Raw genomic sequence first — 13,471 nt, forward strand, 5'->3', positions numbered from 1 at the left:
TTTTTTCGGGAAAGGTCCCCTTGCCCCCTCCTCCTCCCCCCTCCCCCCACAAGCACACACTTCTAGGTAGGCCTATGACCATGACAACACCATACGTATTACAGCGCTTAGTTTTCTGAAGTCTGAACTGTAGTCTTATATGCACACACACAACCATCAGGTGTCAGGGCCGCAGGGCGGATCAAACGGAGGGAACCAAGGGACCTGTCCCTCACCCTAAAACACGGCTTAGAGTTTAGTATTCATAGAAGTGCCCTTTTCAGAGAATTGTTGCATGTGCCCTTTTGCTGTGGTCCACTCACTAAAATATATATGTCCTGGGTCCACCCATGGAATGAGTGTCAGACTGTATGCTGCAGTTGCACCTCGTATGTTCTGTTCCTACTGCAAACCAACAAACAAAAAGGTATTCGTGGAAACCATTTTGTATTAAAGAAACTATCATAACCTGTGGAAATATGAGTTGTATTTATCGTTTTATTTAACGACTCACTCAACACATTTTATTTATGGTTATATGGCGTCGGACATACGGTTAAGGACCACACATATTTTGAGAAAGGAAACCCGCTGTCGCCACTTCATTTGCTACTCTTTTCGATTAGCAGTAAGGGATCTTTTATATTCACCATCCCACAGACAATATAGTACACACCACGGCCTTTGTTACACCAGTTGTGGAGCACTGGCTGGAAAGAGAAATAACCCAATGGGCCCACCGACCGGAATCGATCCTAGATCGATCGCACATCTGGCGAGCGCTGTACCACTGAGCTACGTTCCGCCCGTCCCGTTTCAACGTCACACACTCGTGTTTCACTATTGTCACGTTCTCTAAATGTATTACAGATTTGTAAATTAACCAAGTTATTACCGTAGTGTCCATTTTCACGGGTTGAAACTAGGGTCTGCTATTTTAATTCGTCATAAATAAGATTAACAGTGTAAAATGTTACGGATATTTTGATTGGTTCACAATCTGATTACAATTAGCTCTACTGGTCTACCAGTAGATCTAACAGCATTGCGTGGACTCCCATGTCCAGGTGACATTTCATCTATAAATAACAATTTAAATATCGACCAATTACACTTCGCCTTTTATAGCGTTATTCAGGAGCATACAAATTCTAAAAATATCGGGCGAGACTATTTATACAATAGGCGAACTTGTTGGTCTATTTCAACATTGAAAAAACAGGGGGGAAAGTGCAGTAATAAACTCTGGATTGTACACTAGTATAAACAGAATTTATGGCTATACCATCACGGTTTTGTTGTTTTTTCGTCTTGAAGCAAATTTTATATAAAATTTTATATTAAAATTAGTTTCCGGCATACTTCGTAATTCACCCGAATCATTTCGTATACCCTCGGCATAACCCCGAATGTTTTTAAATTCTTTTCAAATCACTGAGTCAAGCCACCGATCTTATCTAATTTCTTTTTGACCACCCGATCTAATCTAGCGACCAAATTTAATAGTAGAATTTTCTTTATTAATTATATTAGAGATGCGCATCAAAATTTTAAAGGCCCACTATTTAATTTTTGGATGTAAATTTCAAAATTGTCCGCTAATTTTTTTCTGTCCCGGGACAAGCCCCTGGCTATCCAGAGACAGGCCCCGGGACGGACATGCTCGAAACTCTAGTGGTATATGAGCATTTAAAAATTATTCGCACTCGCACACTCAAATCACTGGCATAATTTTGCAAGTAATGTTTTGATTGGTGGAATGAAAGGTCAGCTGGACATGAGCTCTAACGGGCTGCTGTTAGATCCACGTGTAATATTGGAGCTAATTTTAATTAGATTGATTGGTTCATAATATATATGTAGTAATGTTGGTATAAAGTGTACCTACTGGCAGTAGCTGGAGGGAATTTCCCTATTAGCTCAGTTGGTAGAGCGTTGGAATCTTGTACTGAGTCTGTGGTTCAAATCCCCTCAGTGGAGATTGATTTTTCTGTAACATATATTACAAAAAAAGAGCTAGACGTGTTCAGAGAGCCGAGCGCTCGCGAATAATTTAACTGGTACCATCGTCTTTTATTGCCGCACATTTATTTAACGTTAGGCGCAAAAACCAGTTTAGCCAGAAACCGCGATCGCTTTCCCTCATGACTATGCCAGGTTTATAATTTTGCCAGTGTTAAGATGGATTGAGCATAGGAAATCAATAATAGTCTTAGCTTACGAAGATAATATTCAACTTGTTACAGTGTTTAATGTATATATTGTATGTTGTTTGGGGTTTTTTCTTCTTCTTTTTAACAAAACATGGTTTTAACAAACAAACAGAAATTGCATCATTAACAGTTTTAGCTTTTGATGACATCGTGTCTACGGTGACTGCAGCTGGTACGATTCTACCGTCCGTGGCTTTTCTACTTCGTGCGCGGTTTTGAACTTGGATACGACAAGTGCCCGTAAGAAGGCGATGATGCACACCAACCCGTGCATTGCTACGACGAGCACAACCACGGCAGCCAGGAAGCCGAGCGTCATACCGGGACGGTACCAGTCGAAGACAGGGTAAATGGCCGACTGGTACTGGTAGTTTGTGCCGCCTGAAAGCTGGTAGATCGCCGTGAAGATGACGTACAGCAAAGCGTACCCCAGCGGCTGGTAGAAGTGCAGAATTCTGGAAGGTATTGCTGTGATGATCAAGTTGAGTAAGGCGTAGATGGCATTGAGGCCGTGAGACAACAAACTGAGGTAGAGAAAACTGTGACTAGAGTCTGCAAGAATAAATAACAACAACAATAATAATAATAATAATAATAATAATAAATAAATAAATAAATGTCGATCCAAGATACGGACGGATGCATGAAGGATTTTTCTAGGCCGGCTCCCTACAGATCACTTAGGGACGAAACTGTAAAAAAAATTAAATGCAACTCTATATAAATAAATTAATAATGATAAAATCTGGCCTGTGCCCCACCCCATCTTTAGAAATTATGCCCCCTTCAAATATTGTTTCTACGGGCCCTAATGGGATTGAGGAATTTGTTGTTTAAATATGTTTTATCCTAGGTACTGCTCTGATAATATATGTCGATTTATGTATTTTAAAGATATACTGGTTTAGAAAGCAGAAACGAAGTTGAAATGGAGAAGGGGTGTGTGTGATGCAACAATCACCTGGTTCAGTAGAAGCTCTAGGAATCTATAATATAACACGCAATGCCTTTTTAACAGTTCCCGATCCTTCTGATCGCATCTCCTTTTTTGATCTGTACTGCCGACAGCCACCTTTGGACTTTCCTGATGCTGAACCTCGCAAGGATATTTTTTTGCGCCCATGTCAAGTTGACTACCGTAAACACTAGGTGCTAAACATACGTTTAAAAATAATGTTCATAAATAACACCTCCATGACCACGGAGGTGGGGACAAAGGGTAGTTAACACGTAGAAAAATAACAAAAACAAAAGAGTGTCCTATTTAGTTTACCTGGAGATGACCCTCTATTTAATACTTTACTCTGTACTGCTAGGGGGCGAGACGTAGCCCAGTGGTAAAGCGCTCGCTTGATGCGCGGTCGGTTGGCATCGATCCCCGTCACCAAAGGCCGTGGTATGTGCTATCCTGTTTATGGGATGGTGCATATAAAAGATCCCTTGCTGCTAATCGGAATATCTGTGTGGTCCTTAACCATATATCCGACGCTATATAACCGTAAATGAAATGTGTTTAGTACGTCGTTAAATAAAACATTTCCTTCCTTCCTGTACTGCTATTCCACGTAAATATGTTATGCTATATATGGTACTTTATATGCAAATTATTGGCGACTTACGGGTATGCACCACGGACCAGAAGATAATAGTTGCGAAAAAAGCGGCAGGGGTGGATATGTTGTACAGAACCCAGCACAGTTTCAGCTCCCAGGGCATTTGATGACTTCCAGGTTTTCCTGCAAATACAAAAAAATAAAATAATAAAAAGTAAATTGACAAAATATTACACACACACAATGTAACAAACTTATTGAAGTATATCGGATAAGGTTTTTCTAAAGTAGGGGTGCGACTTTGAAAAGGGCAGCTAGCCTACAGTATTTCAAAGTACACTAGCATACGCAATCTTACCCAAAACACGACCACAATATTACAGCTCCGCTCCCACAATAAAAATTGGCTTTAACGCCTTATGTGAACCAATGGGGGGTGCGGCAGACCTAAACAAGAATTACAGGGCACGGTCACGCGGTCTTTGCTGCCACTCACGATGTAAACCTGCTTCTAACTGAGCAAGGTTTTATGGTGCAGGATCTAGTGCTTGCATACGGCGCCCCAGATAGTCCCAAAGATGTTCCAGAGGGTTCGGATCGGGGCTCTTAGCAGGCTAAGGTAAGATCGTGATCGCGTTGTTCTCCAGAAAAGCCCTCACAGCATGAGAACGGTGAGGTCGAGCATTGTCATCCATGAAGGTAGGTCTGCTGGTCAATGGGTGGTCATCAAAATGCGGCACAACTATGGGTTTCAAGATGTCGCGGATGTATCCGTCGCCGTTAAGGTTGCCTCGAACAGTGACCATATCAAGCGTGCAGTCATAAGAAATGCCTGCCCATACCATTACTGATCCACCACCGAATGTGACTGTAGGGTGGATGTTTCTAGGGGCATAAGCTGTTTCGTTTTGCCCCCAAACGCGCACGCGCCCATCAGTTACGTGGAGTAGAAATCCACTTTCATCTGTCCAGTGGATCTTTCTCCAGTTCCTAAGATTCCATCGTCAACGTGCTAAATGCCATTCCAAACGATGCCGTTGATGGTCTTGTGTCAAGAGAGGTCGTTTAATCACTCTTCTGGATCTTAATCCTGTTTCTCTGAGTCGATTCCGAAGGGTTCTTGACGATAACTGTCTATTTGGACGACACTGACGCTTCAGGGTATTGCTTGTTGAAAAGGGATTTCGCCTCACTAAACGTCAAAGATTCCGATCATCCATTTCTGTTGTAACACGAGGTCGTCCTGATCTTGAACGATCTTTAAACATGATTAGTTTGTCTGTGCTTTTGGACAAGTCTGCTAATTACCGAATGGTGAAACCCTAACTGACGACCAATGGCCTTACAAGACATACCGGTAGCGTGCATCCCTATAATTTGCCATCTTTTCGCTTCTAATATCCTTCGTCTTGCCATTGCCTGATATTAAAGTGTGAAAACTCACACATAATGCGTTTTAATACCCAGAAATACTAGACTGTTTCATACTGTATTATGAGAAAAGCAACCAGCATGTTTTGCACACGTAAATATAGCCTCTATTAGAAACATACTTATCTGCCCTTGATTTCCATGTGCTCTAAGCGGCCCGAACATCCACTAAATTACTTCCGGCGCGTTTACGCTTGCAACAAAGGCCCTTTGTTACTACTAAATCGTGCAGTAGTCGTCGACTTGTTCCTTTATTTTTTTTACGTTAATAAAGCTCCCTATTTCTATTATTGTTTCTCAGATTGTATGCAATTTCCTTCTTTTATAGAAAAGAAAATGTACAATATTTGTATGCTCAACAGAAATAGCCTACTTACGACCACGTTTTGGGGAGACCAAATAAAAGGAGCTCATTAAAACGGCATCTTAATAAAGTTTTGATATTTGCAATTAATATACATGTTTGTGTATATATCACGATGAACGAACGGACGTGTACATTAATTTGACTAAATGACTAGCTGCGATTTTCTGTACCGCTAGTTGCATTATTAATTACGATCTACACCGTAGTTAAATGAAAGCCCCCCCCCCCCCCCCCCCCCCCCAATAATACAAATTTGATTAATGTTAGTCACTGTTACGGCGCTGTATATCACTTTTCTTGATCCAGTAGCAGCAACGATGGTTTATATATATATATACGTTTTTAGGTTAAACTGTATATTTAGCTGTTATTACAGCAAAATTTACGCTTTATAATGCAATGTATATCTAGGCTTAATTAATTTGCAGCAAACAAAATATTTAGTCAAACAGGCGCGTGTCTAGACTGGCTAGTGGTGGTTTTAAGGGAGTGGTCGGGTCATGTGTCCACATAAATACATTGAAAAAAACCAACAACAACATAATATAGCACGTGATGGTGGGGACTGTTCTGATCGGAATATTGTATATAGTCCGTCCCATCCTCGTACAATGTTGTTGTTGTTGTTGTTTTTGTAAATGTAAATCATTTCAGTTTGGTTTGACGTAAAAATTAAAATAAAAGTATTTTGGAAATAACAAACATAGGCTATATGTTGTGTATAATTTAGAAAACAATTGGTTCAGAAATAAACAACTTGTAGTAAATTCCATAGCATGAAAAAATGCGTTCTCCGTGGGAAGCACTATAAACATGTTTCTATTATTGAACTATTACAACTGTGTTATTGTCACACACAATTCATTATAACTGTAGGTGTGTTTGTATGTTTAAATACAATTATGATAATTAATGTGACGCGAGATTGCAGCTTTAAAAAAAAATCAACATTCCCATGCAAGAAAACCAAAATAATTAGGGTGAGTGACAGCTCGCTAGATTAATCTCCTATATTTAACACATAGTCAATTATAACAAAACGCAATTTCATCAACTTAATTTTTACCTGTATCATTCTTTATTTTTATAGCATAGATGGGGATATTTATGATGCAAGGGTCCTGATATGCATAAATCTCAGCTGAAGATTTACAAACAACTGTGGTCATCGGCCATTCTTGCTGTTACTGGAACGCGTCGGAACTGGAGAGCGGTTAGGGGACGTATCTGTGTCTATTTTCCTTGCTAATTTCTAATAGAGGCTATAGGCGCGTTTTGGTGACACAGAACAAAATTAATTTTATATTTGTGTATATGGAAGGTTGTTTATGCCATATCATTTGAAACCATTTCAATTTATAATAATAGTGCATATATTTTCCCAAATATTTTAGGGGGTGCTCAACTTTTTTCCAGGTGTAAATATATAATTTGATGCTAATTCGTTAAGGAACCTTTTAATTTGCATAGGAATATTTTATTAAAAAATAAATAAAATAAATTAATTAATTAATTAATTAAATACATTTAATGTCTTGTTGAGTTGTTGTTGGGGTTTTTTGTATGATAGTTGGTATGGGTTTAAAACTTACATATTAATATGTTTTTAGACGTGTTTAATTATTATTCAATACTGAGCTGGAGTTACATTCCAATTTCTAAACTCCATTTTGATGCGATCGGACTGTAAGTAAAGGTTGCTGCACGAGATTTCACCTGTGATTAGATGCTGCCTGTGTTGTTGCACGTGGACGGCGATAACAAACTCGACGACAGCGCTTGCCGTCAACATTAGCAGACTCCAGTTGGATTGGTATATGAGCCACTTCGCACTATCCGCCGATGTCTCGACATGGCTACTGGCCAAAGCAATGGAGATGGCAGTTATAGAAACGGTGAAAATGACCCCGAACACCTTCCATACAATATACCATATCTGGTTGCCACACTATTGGGGGAAAAAACGAGGTAAAATTATTCAATGTAAAGTAATTGTGCTGTATAATAGTGTAATATAATATACTAGAAAATGGTAGTCAAAATGTAATAATATAAACAGAATAAGATACTAAGACTGGTATTATTATAGAAAACACGAACTACATATATACATATTTTGTTATAGGTTTGTTTTTGTTTAACGACACTACTAGAGCACAATAATTAATTAATCTTTGTCAGACAAAATCCGCTACATATTTCCATTTGTACTTCAAACAGACATGACATGTCACGGCCTTTTAAATGGTAATCGTGGGATGCTACTGAAAAATAAAGAATAAACTTAAGCCCTGTTCATATGGACGCAAACAAATACACGTGTGCAAAATTACAACGGTACAAATTTATGCCTGTGTGTAAATGTATATTTACAATGCGTCAATGCGGACTAGTTTTAACAGAGTATCGTATTAATACCACATTGATCAAAAATCTCTCACACCTCGAACTGGATCATCACAGAAGCTTAAACACATTATCCATGCGGACTAGTTTTAACAGAGTATCGTATTAATACCACATTGATCAAATCTCTTACACCTCGAACTGGATCATCACAGCAGCTTAAACACATTATCCATGCGGACTAGTTTTAACAGAGTATAGTATTAATACCACATTGATCAAAATCTCTAACACCTCGAACTGGATCATCACAGCAGCTTAAACACATTATCCATGCGGACTAGTTTTAACAGAGTATCGTATTAATACCACATTGATCAAAATCTCTTACACCTCGAACTGGATCATCACAGCAGCTTAAACGCATTATCCATGCGGACTAGTTTTAACAGAGTATCGTATTAATACCACATTGATCAAATCTCTTACACCTCGAACTGGATCATCACAGCAGCTTAAACACATTATCCATGCGGACTAGTTTTAACAGAGTATCGTATTAATACCACATTGATCAAATCTCTTACACCTCGAACTGGATCATCACAGCAGCTTAAACACATTACTTGCTTTCAGAAGGGGCAGGACGTAGCCCAGTGGTAAAGCGCTCGCTTGATGCGCGGTCGGTTTGGGATCGATTTCCGTCGGTGGGCCCATTGGGCTATTTCTCGTTCCAGCCAGTGCACCACGACTGGTATATCAAAGACCGTGGTATGTGCTGTACTGTCTGTGGGATGGTGCATATAAAAGATCCCTTGTACTAATGAAAAAATGTAGCTGGTTTCCTCTCTATGACTCAAAAATGACCATATGACTGACATCCAATAGCCGATGATTAATAAATCAATGTGCTCTAGTGGTGTCGTTAATTAAAACAAACCTTTGCTTTCAGAAGAAAAAGAAGTCGCAATGGAGAACTGTGACAAATTTGTTTGGGATCGTTAAATCAACTGATTGTGTTCACATGGTAAGTCAAGCTGTACAGAAAAAGGGGTGGAACGTAGCCCAATGGTAAAGCGCTCACTTGATGTGCTGTCGATCTTGGATCGATTCCCGTCGGTGGGCCCATTGGGCTATTTCTCGTTCCAGCCAGTGCACTACGACTGGTACATCGAATAGCATGGTATCGTGTCTGTGGGATACTGTATATAAAATATCCCTTGCTACTAGTGGAAACGTAGCAGGTTTCCTCTCTAAAACTATATGTTAACATTACCAAATGTTTAACAGCCAATAATTAATGATGAATAATTCAATGTGCTTTAGTGGTGTCGTTAAACAAAAACAAAATTTAACTTTTAACTATACAGAAAAAGCTGGCTCCTCAGTTCATCACATTCCAAGAGGAAAATGGACTGAAAGACGTCATACAAGGATATCAGGAAACAAGGGATTTCCCAGACTGCTGGGGCACTATTGATGGTTCACAAATATCGAACACAAGACAAACATACGATAATGGAGACTACTACCTAAAACGCATGGGATGGTATTCACTCATCTTACACGCCGAATGCGACTATCGTTAAGTCTTTACATACATCATGTTAGGTTGGCTGGCTGTCCAGGAAATGTGCATGACATCCGGATTTTTGCCAGATCGGAGATTTATTATCGTGTTTCATCAATCACACACACACACACACACACACACACACACACACACTCTACTCTCTCTATCTCTCTCTCTCTCTCTCTCTCTCTCTCTCTCTCTCTCTCTCTCTCTCTCTCTCTCTCTCTCTCTCTCTCTCTCTCTCTCTACATGTAGTAGGGACACAGAGTAAAATGTCTGCTGTCCTTCTTGGTGATAAAGCATACCCACTATTACCATGGCTGATGAAACCAGCAAAAACTTGAAAAATGCACGGAACTTCAGTTATTATCAATAGGCTAGTATATTTGTTTACCTGTGTAAATTTGTTATATGCGTTCATATGACGTAAATAGATATGTCGTTAATTTACACATTATGTAAAAATACATTTACACTACCTTCTGACTTGGTATAAATTTAGATACTAAGCAAAATTATTTAGGTGTGTATTTGCGTTCATATGAACAAAATACAAATATGTGTAAAATTACATACCTATGTAAAAATACATGCGTGTGTAATATGGTCCATATGAATCGGGGTTTTGGACAGCGAAAAATCCCATTGGGTCCACCGAGAGGGTTTGAGCCTACGATCCAACTCCTCAGGCGAGCTCTGTACTGACTGAGCTAAATGTCCACCCTCCTACCCATCAACCCCCGCCAACAAAGATGGATGTTCACCTGAGATTGCGCAAAGGCTCCCGGGTAGCTGTACTCCAGCCGGAAGTTGCGTACTCGGTACTCTGCGGCGATGCAGCTGCCACAAGTCTCGGCGTCGTCGTCGTCCTTGTTGATCAATGGCGTTGCCACGTTCGGCGAATCGTTGCTAGTCGAGGCCATACAGTCTGCTGTACAGTAACGTCATGTCAAAATGATATAGTCGAAAAATTTCAACTAAGGCTGGCTTTTTATATGTACGATTTTCACTTTACCACTAGGCTGTGCCCCATCCCACCCCTACACACACCACCAACACCCAGTTATATTAACTTCAGTCACAAATCATAGGTTAGAACTGAACATTCACCCAACTGCACTTGAGGGTGGGGTATCAATTTAATATAAACCCTAGACATGTCCCCGGTTCAGAAAATATATCATTCTAAATTACATCTTTTTCCATTTTCATTGGCTCTGGTCCTCTGAATAAATTCAATGTTATATATATCTATCTATATACATGTATATCTACACACACACACACACATGCACACGCACACGCACGCACACGCACGCACGCACGCGCATACACACACACACAGACATATATATATATATATATATATATATATATATATATATATATATATATATTCATATTGTCATTGGCTCTGGCCCCCTGAATAAATTCAATGTAATACCTATCTATCTATATACATGTATATAGATAGACATATATAAAGGATTGTGTACCTTTAGTCGCTGTTATAGGGTGATCTTCGGCAGAAAACATCGTGTCAACTACAACTCGGGTCACTTTCCAAAGAGCCTCTAGTACCTTAAAGGTGCCGACCAATATATTTAAAACCACGCCAAGAACTCCACTACTGTCACTCGGTTGTGTCGAGGTTTTCCACGGCATCTACTTTTGTTCCCTGTGTATGTTGGGGTCTTTGCTGTTTGACGTATATGGATGTGTAATTAACCGTTGGTGCCAGATATTTACTTGGGTCTACGGTCCGGCCTTTTAATGTGGCCTTCTACATAAAAGTAATAGACGTGTTTCTAAAACATCTCATTTTAAATATATAAAGGTAGCAGTCCGATGTAATCAGAAAGCTCATTAATGCGTATAGTTTATTACCAGCTTTTATTCGAAAAGGCACAGGTGTCACTATTGAAAGAATGCTGCGTGATCTCGCTGGAGAATACTTGTGTTAAATTGTTTGGTTTTTATCACGGCCCTCTGTCAGGGCCGCACGTAACTAACTGGGGTGGGTAGAAAAAGAGTCAGGGTACAGTAATAAAAGAAGGAAGGAAGGAAATATTTTATTTAACGACGCACTCAATACATTTTTATTTACGGTTATATGGCGTCAGCTATATGGTTAAGGACCACACAGATATTGAGAGAGGAAACCCGCTGTCGCCACTTCATGGACTACTCTTTTGGATTATCAGCAAGGGATCTTTTATATGCACCATCCCACAGACAGGATAGTACATACCACGACCTTTGTTACATCCAGTTGTTTAGCATAGGCTGGAACGACAAATAGCCCAATGGGTCCACCGACGGGTATCGATCCTAGACCGACCGCGCACTACGCGAACGCTTTACCATTGGGCTACGTCCTGCCCAGGGTAAAAAAAAAGAGCCAGGGCACAGTAATAAAAAATCAAAAAAATCGAAAGGGTATTTCTAAAGTATAAGAGCACTTTTTTCACTTTGGTACTGGATGTCAACTGCACAACCCCGCCCCGTCCTCTAGTTATCATCCAACTTATCTTTATCGTTCTTAACATATAGAGAATACTACACGAGTGCCCGTTAGTTACGACTTATCTTACAACGAGTTGTTTCAAAAAGTATCTTACGAGCGAAAGCGAGTAGGATACGGGTTTGTTTTTGTTGGGGGTTTGTTTTTTTTTTTTTTTTTTTTTTTTGGGGGGGGGGGTTGTCTGGGCTGGCTGTCCAGGACAGTGGCTTAGTTGTTAGTGGCTAGTGAGATATAAGAGGGTGTAGTGGTCTCACACCTACCCACTGAGTCGTTAAAACTCGCCTTGGGTGGGAGCCGGTACCGGGCTGCGAACTCTGTACCTACTAGCCTTATTTCCGATGGCTTAACCACGACACCACCGAGGCCGGTATATGTTATTGAACAAAGACTCGTAAAACAAGCATTCTGAGAGTACTGCTAAAGCAATACATGTCCCCTACCGAGCCCAACATATTTATTTAAGTTTAATGGCCTTAAAAAGAGGTAAATCACCTTTAAAGTTGAGTTGATCAGTAAAAATACATCATTACATACCTATTCAATCTTACTATAGTGATAAAGGCCTTTTGAAACCGTGTGATAAATTTATCCTGTAGGCCTATCGCACATATGTACAATCTGGACCGGAACTTTTAAATGGGGAATTCCTTTTTTATTTTTACTGCAGTTAGTGCCTGTTATTTACTTACGTCATAAATGACTTACAAATGACGTCATATCGTATTTGAAACATTACACAAGGCTGAAGCAGAGTATGATTCTTAACGTTAAATGAATCCATGAAAGGAGATTTGATCATAGATTTAACAAAGTGTTGTTATGACGTTAAATTAACCGTTTTTGTAAAATATAAAAGAAGGTATGTAATAAATACAGAACTTCACATACGTTGTTTTCGCTTCCTATTTATTGCACTCGTTTATTTTGCGAAAGAGCATATATTCTTGCGCAAAATAAACGAGTGCAGGCTGAGGCCGACACCTGCTCCCAGGACAGGCGTGCGCTACAAGAGCTTGCTCTGAGTGTGCACTTTAAACTCTGACCTGACCTAAACGAGTGCAATAAATAGGAAGCGAAAACAACGTATGTGAAGTTCATTATATTTATAAAGCTATATACAAAATTCCATCTCAGTATCTTCACGTATTGCCAAAAACAAAAAAGGTCCGGAAAACAATTTTTCATATCTCCTAAGTTCAAGGGCTATGACGCTATCAAAACAAAAAGTGGTAATATTCATCTTTCAATTCATACTTGCATAAACCGAAACATACTTGCGGTAACAACTTATAATTAAAGTTAGTCAGTAATTTAATAAAATATACTTACAGTTGTTGGATTCTTGTGACTCAGAAAAAAGTAATGCTGCCTTTCGTTAATTACTGCACAACTAGGCCTACGTCCCATAGCCTAGTACACAGCGACGTGATACATAAAACTGCTATATCGTCATAGCAGCGACTTCAGTCACGTGACGTTCACTTG

At 39.6% G+C, this 13,471-nt stretch overlaps 1 protein-coding gene across 4 annotated transcripts; it reads right to left on the reverse strand.

The window, feature by feature from the left end:
• Positions 1 to 1,877: 1,877 nt before the first annotated feature.
• On the reverse strand, positions 1,878 to 13,447 carry LOC121369029 (protein rolling stone-like). Of its 4 annotated transcripts, none has more exons than XM_041493838.1 (5): positions 13,316 to 13,447; positions 10,227 to 10,393; positions 7,260 to 7,491; positions 3,812 to 3,928; positions 1,878 to 2,744 (listed from the first exon to the last, which is right to left on the reverse strand). In XM_041493838.1, the coding sequence occupies exons 2-5, from the start codon at positions 10,383 to 10,385 to the stop codon at positions 2,347 to 2,349; spliced, it is 906 nt and encodes a 301-aa protein (XP_041349772.1). In that variant the 5' UTR covers positions 10,386 to 10,393; positions 13,316 to 13,447; the 3' UTR covers positions 1,878 to 2,346. The 4 variants fall into 4 exon arrangements, with proteins under 4 accessions (XP_041349772.1, XP_041349773.1, XP_041349774.1 ...); XM_041493839.1 differs by having other exon boundaries at positions 10,227 to 10,390; positions 13,316 to 13,444; XM_041493840.1 differs by lacking the exon at positions 13,316 to 13,447 and adding an exon at positions 12,521 to 12,540 and having other exon boundaries at positions 10,227 to 10,390.
• Between the last annotated feature and the right edge of the window lie 24 nt (positions 13,448 to 13,471).

This window comes from Gigantopelta aegis, chromosome 3 (assembly GCF_016097555.1).
Source record: "Gigantopelta aegis isolate Gae_Host chromosome 3, Gae_host_genome, whole genome shotgun sequence".
Taxonomy (NCBI): domain Eukaryota; kingdom Metazoa; phylum Mollusca; class Gastropoda; order Neomphalida; family Peltospiridae; genus Gigantopelta; species Gigantopelta aegis.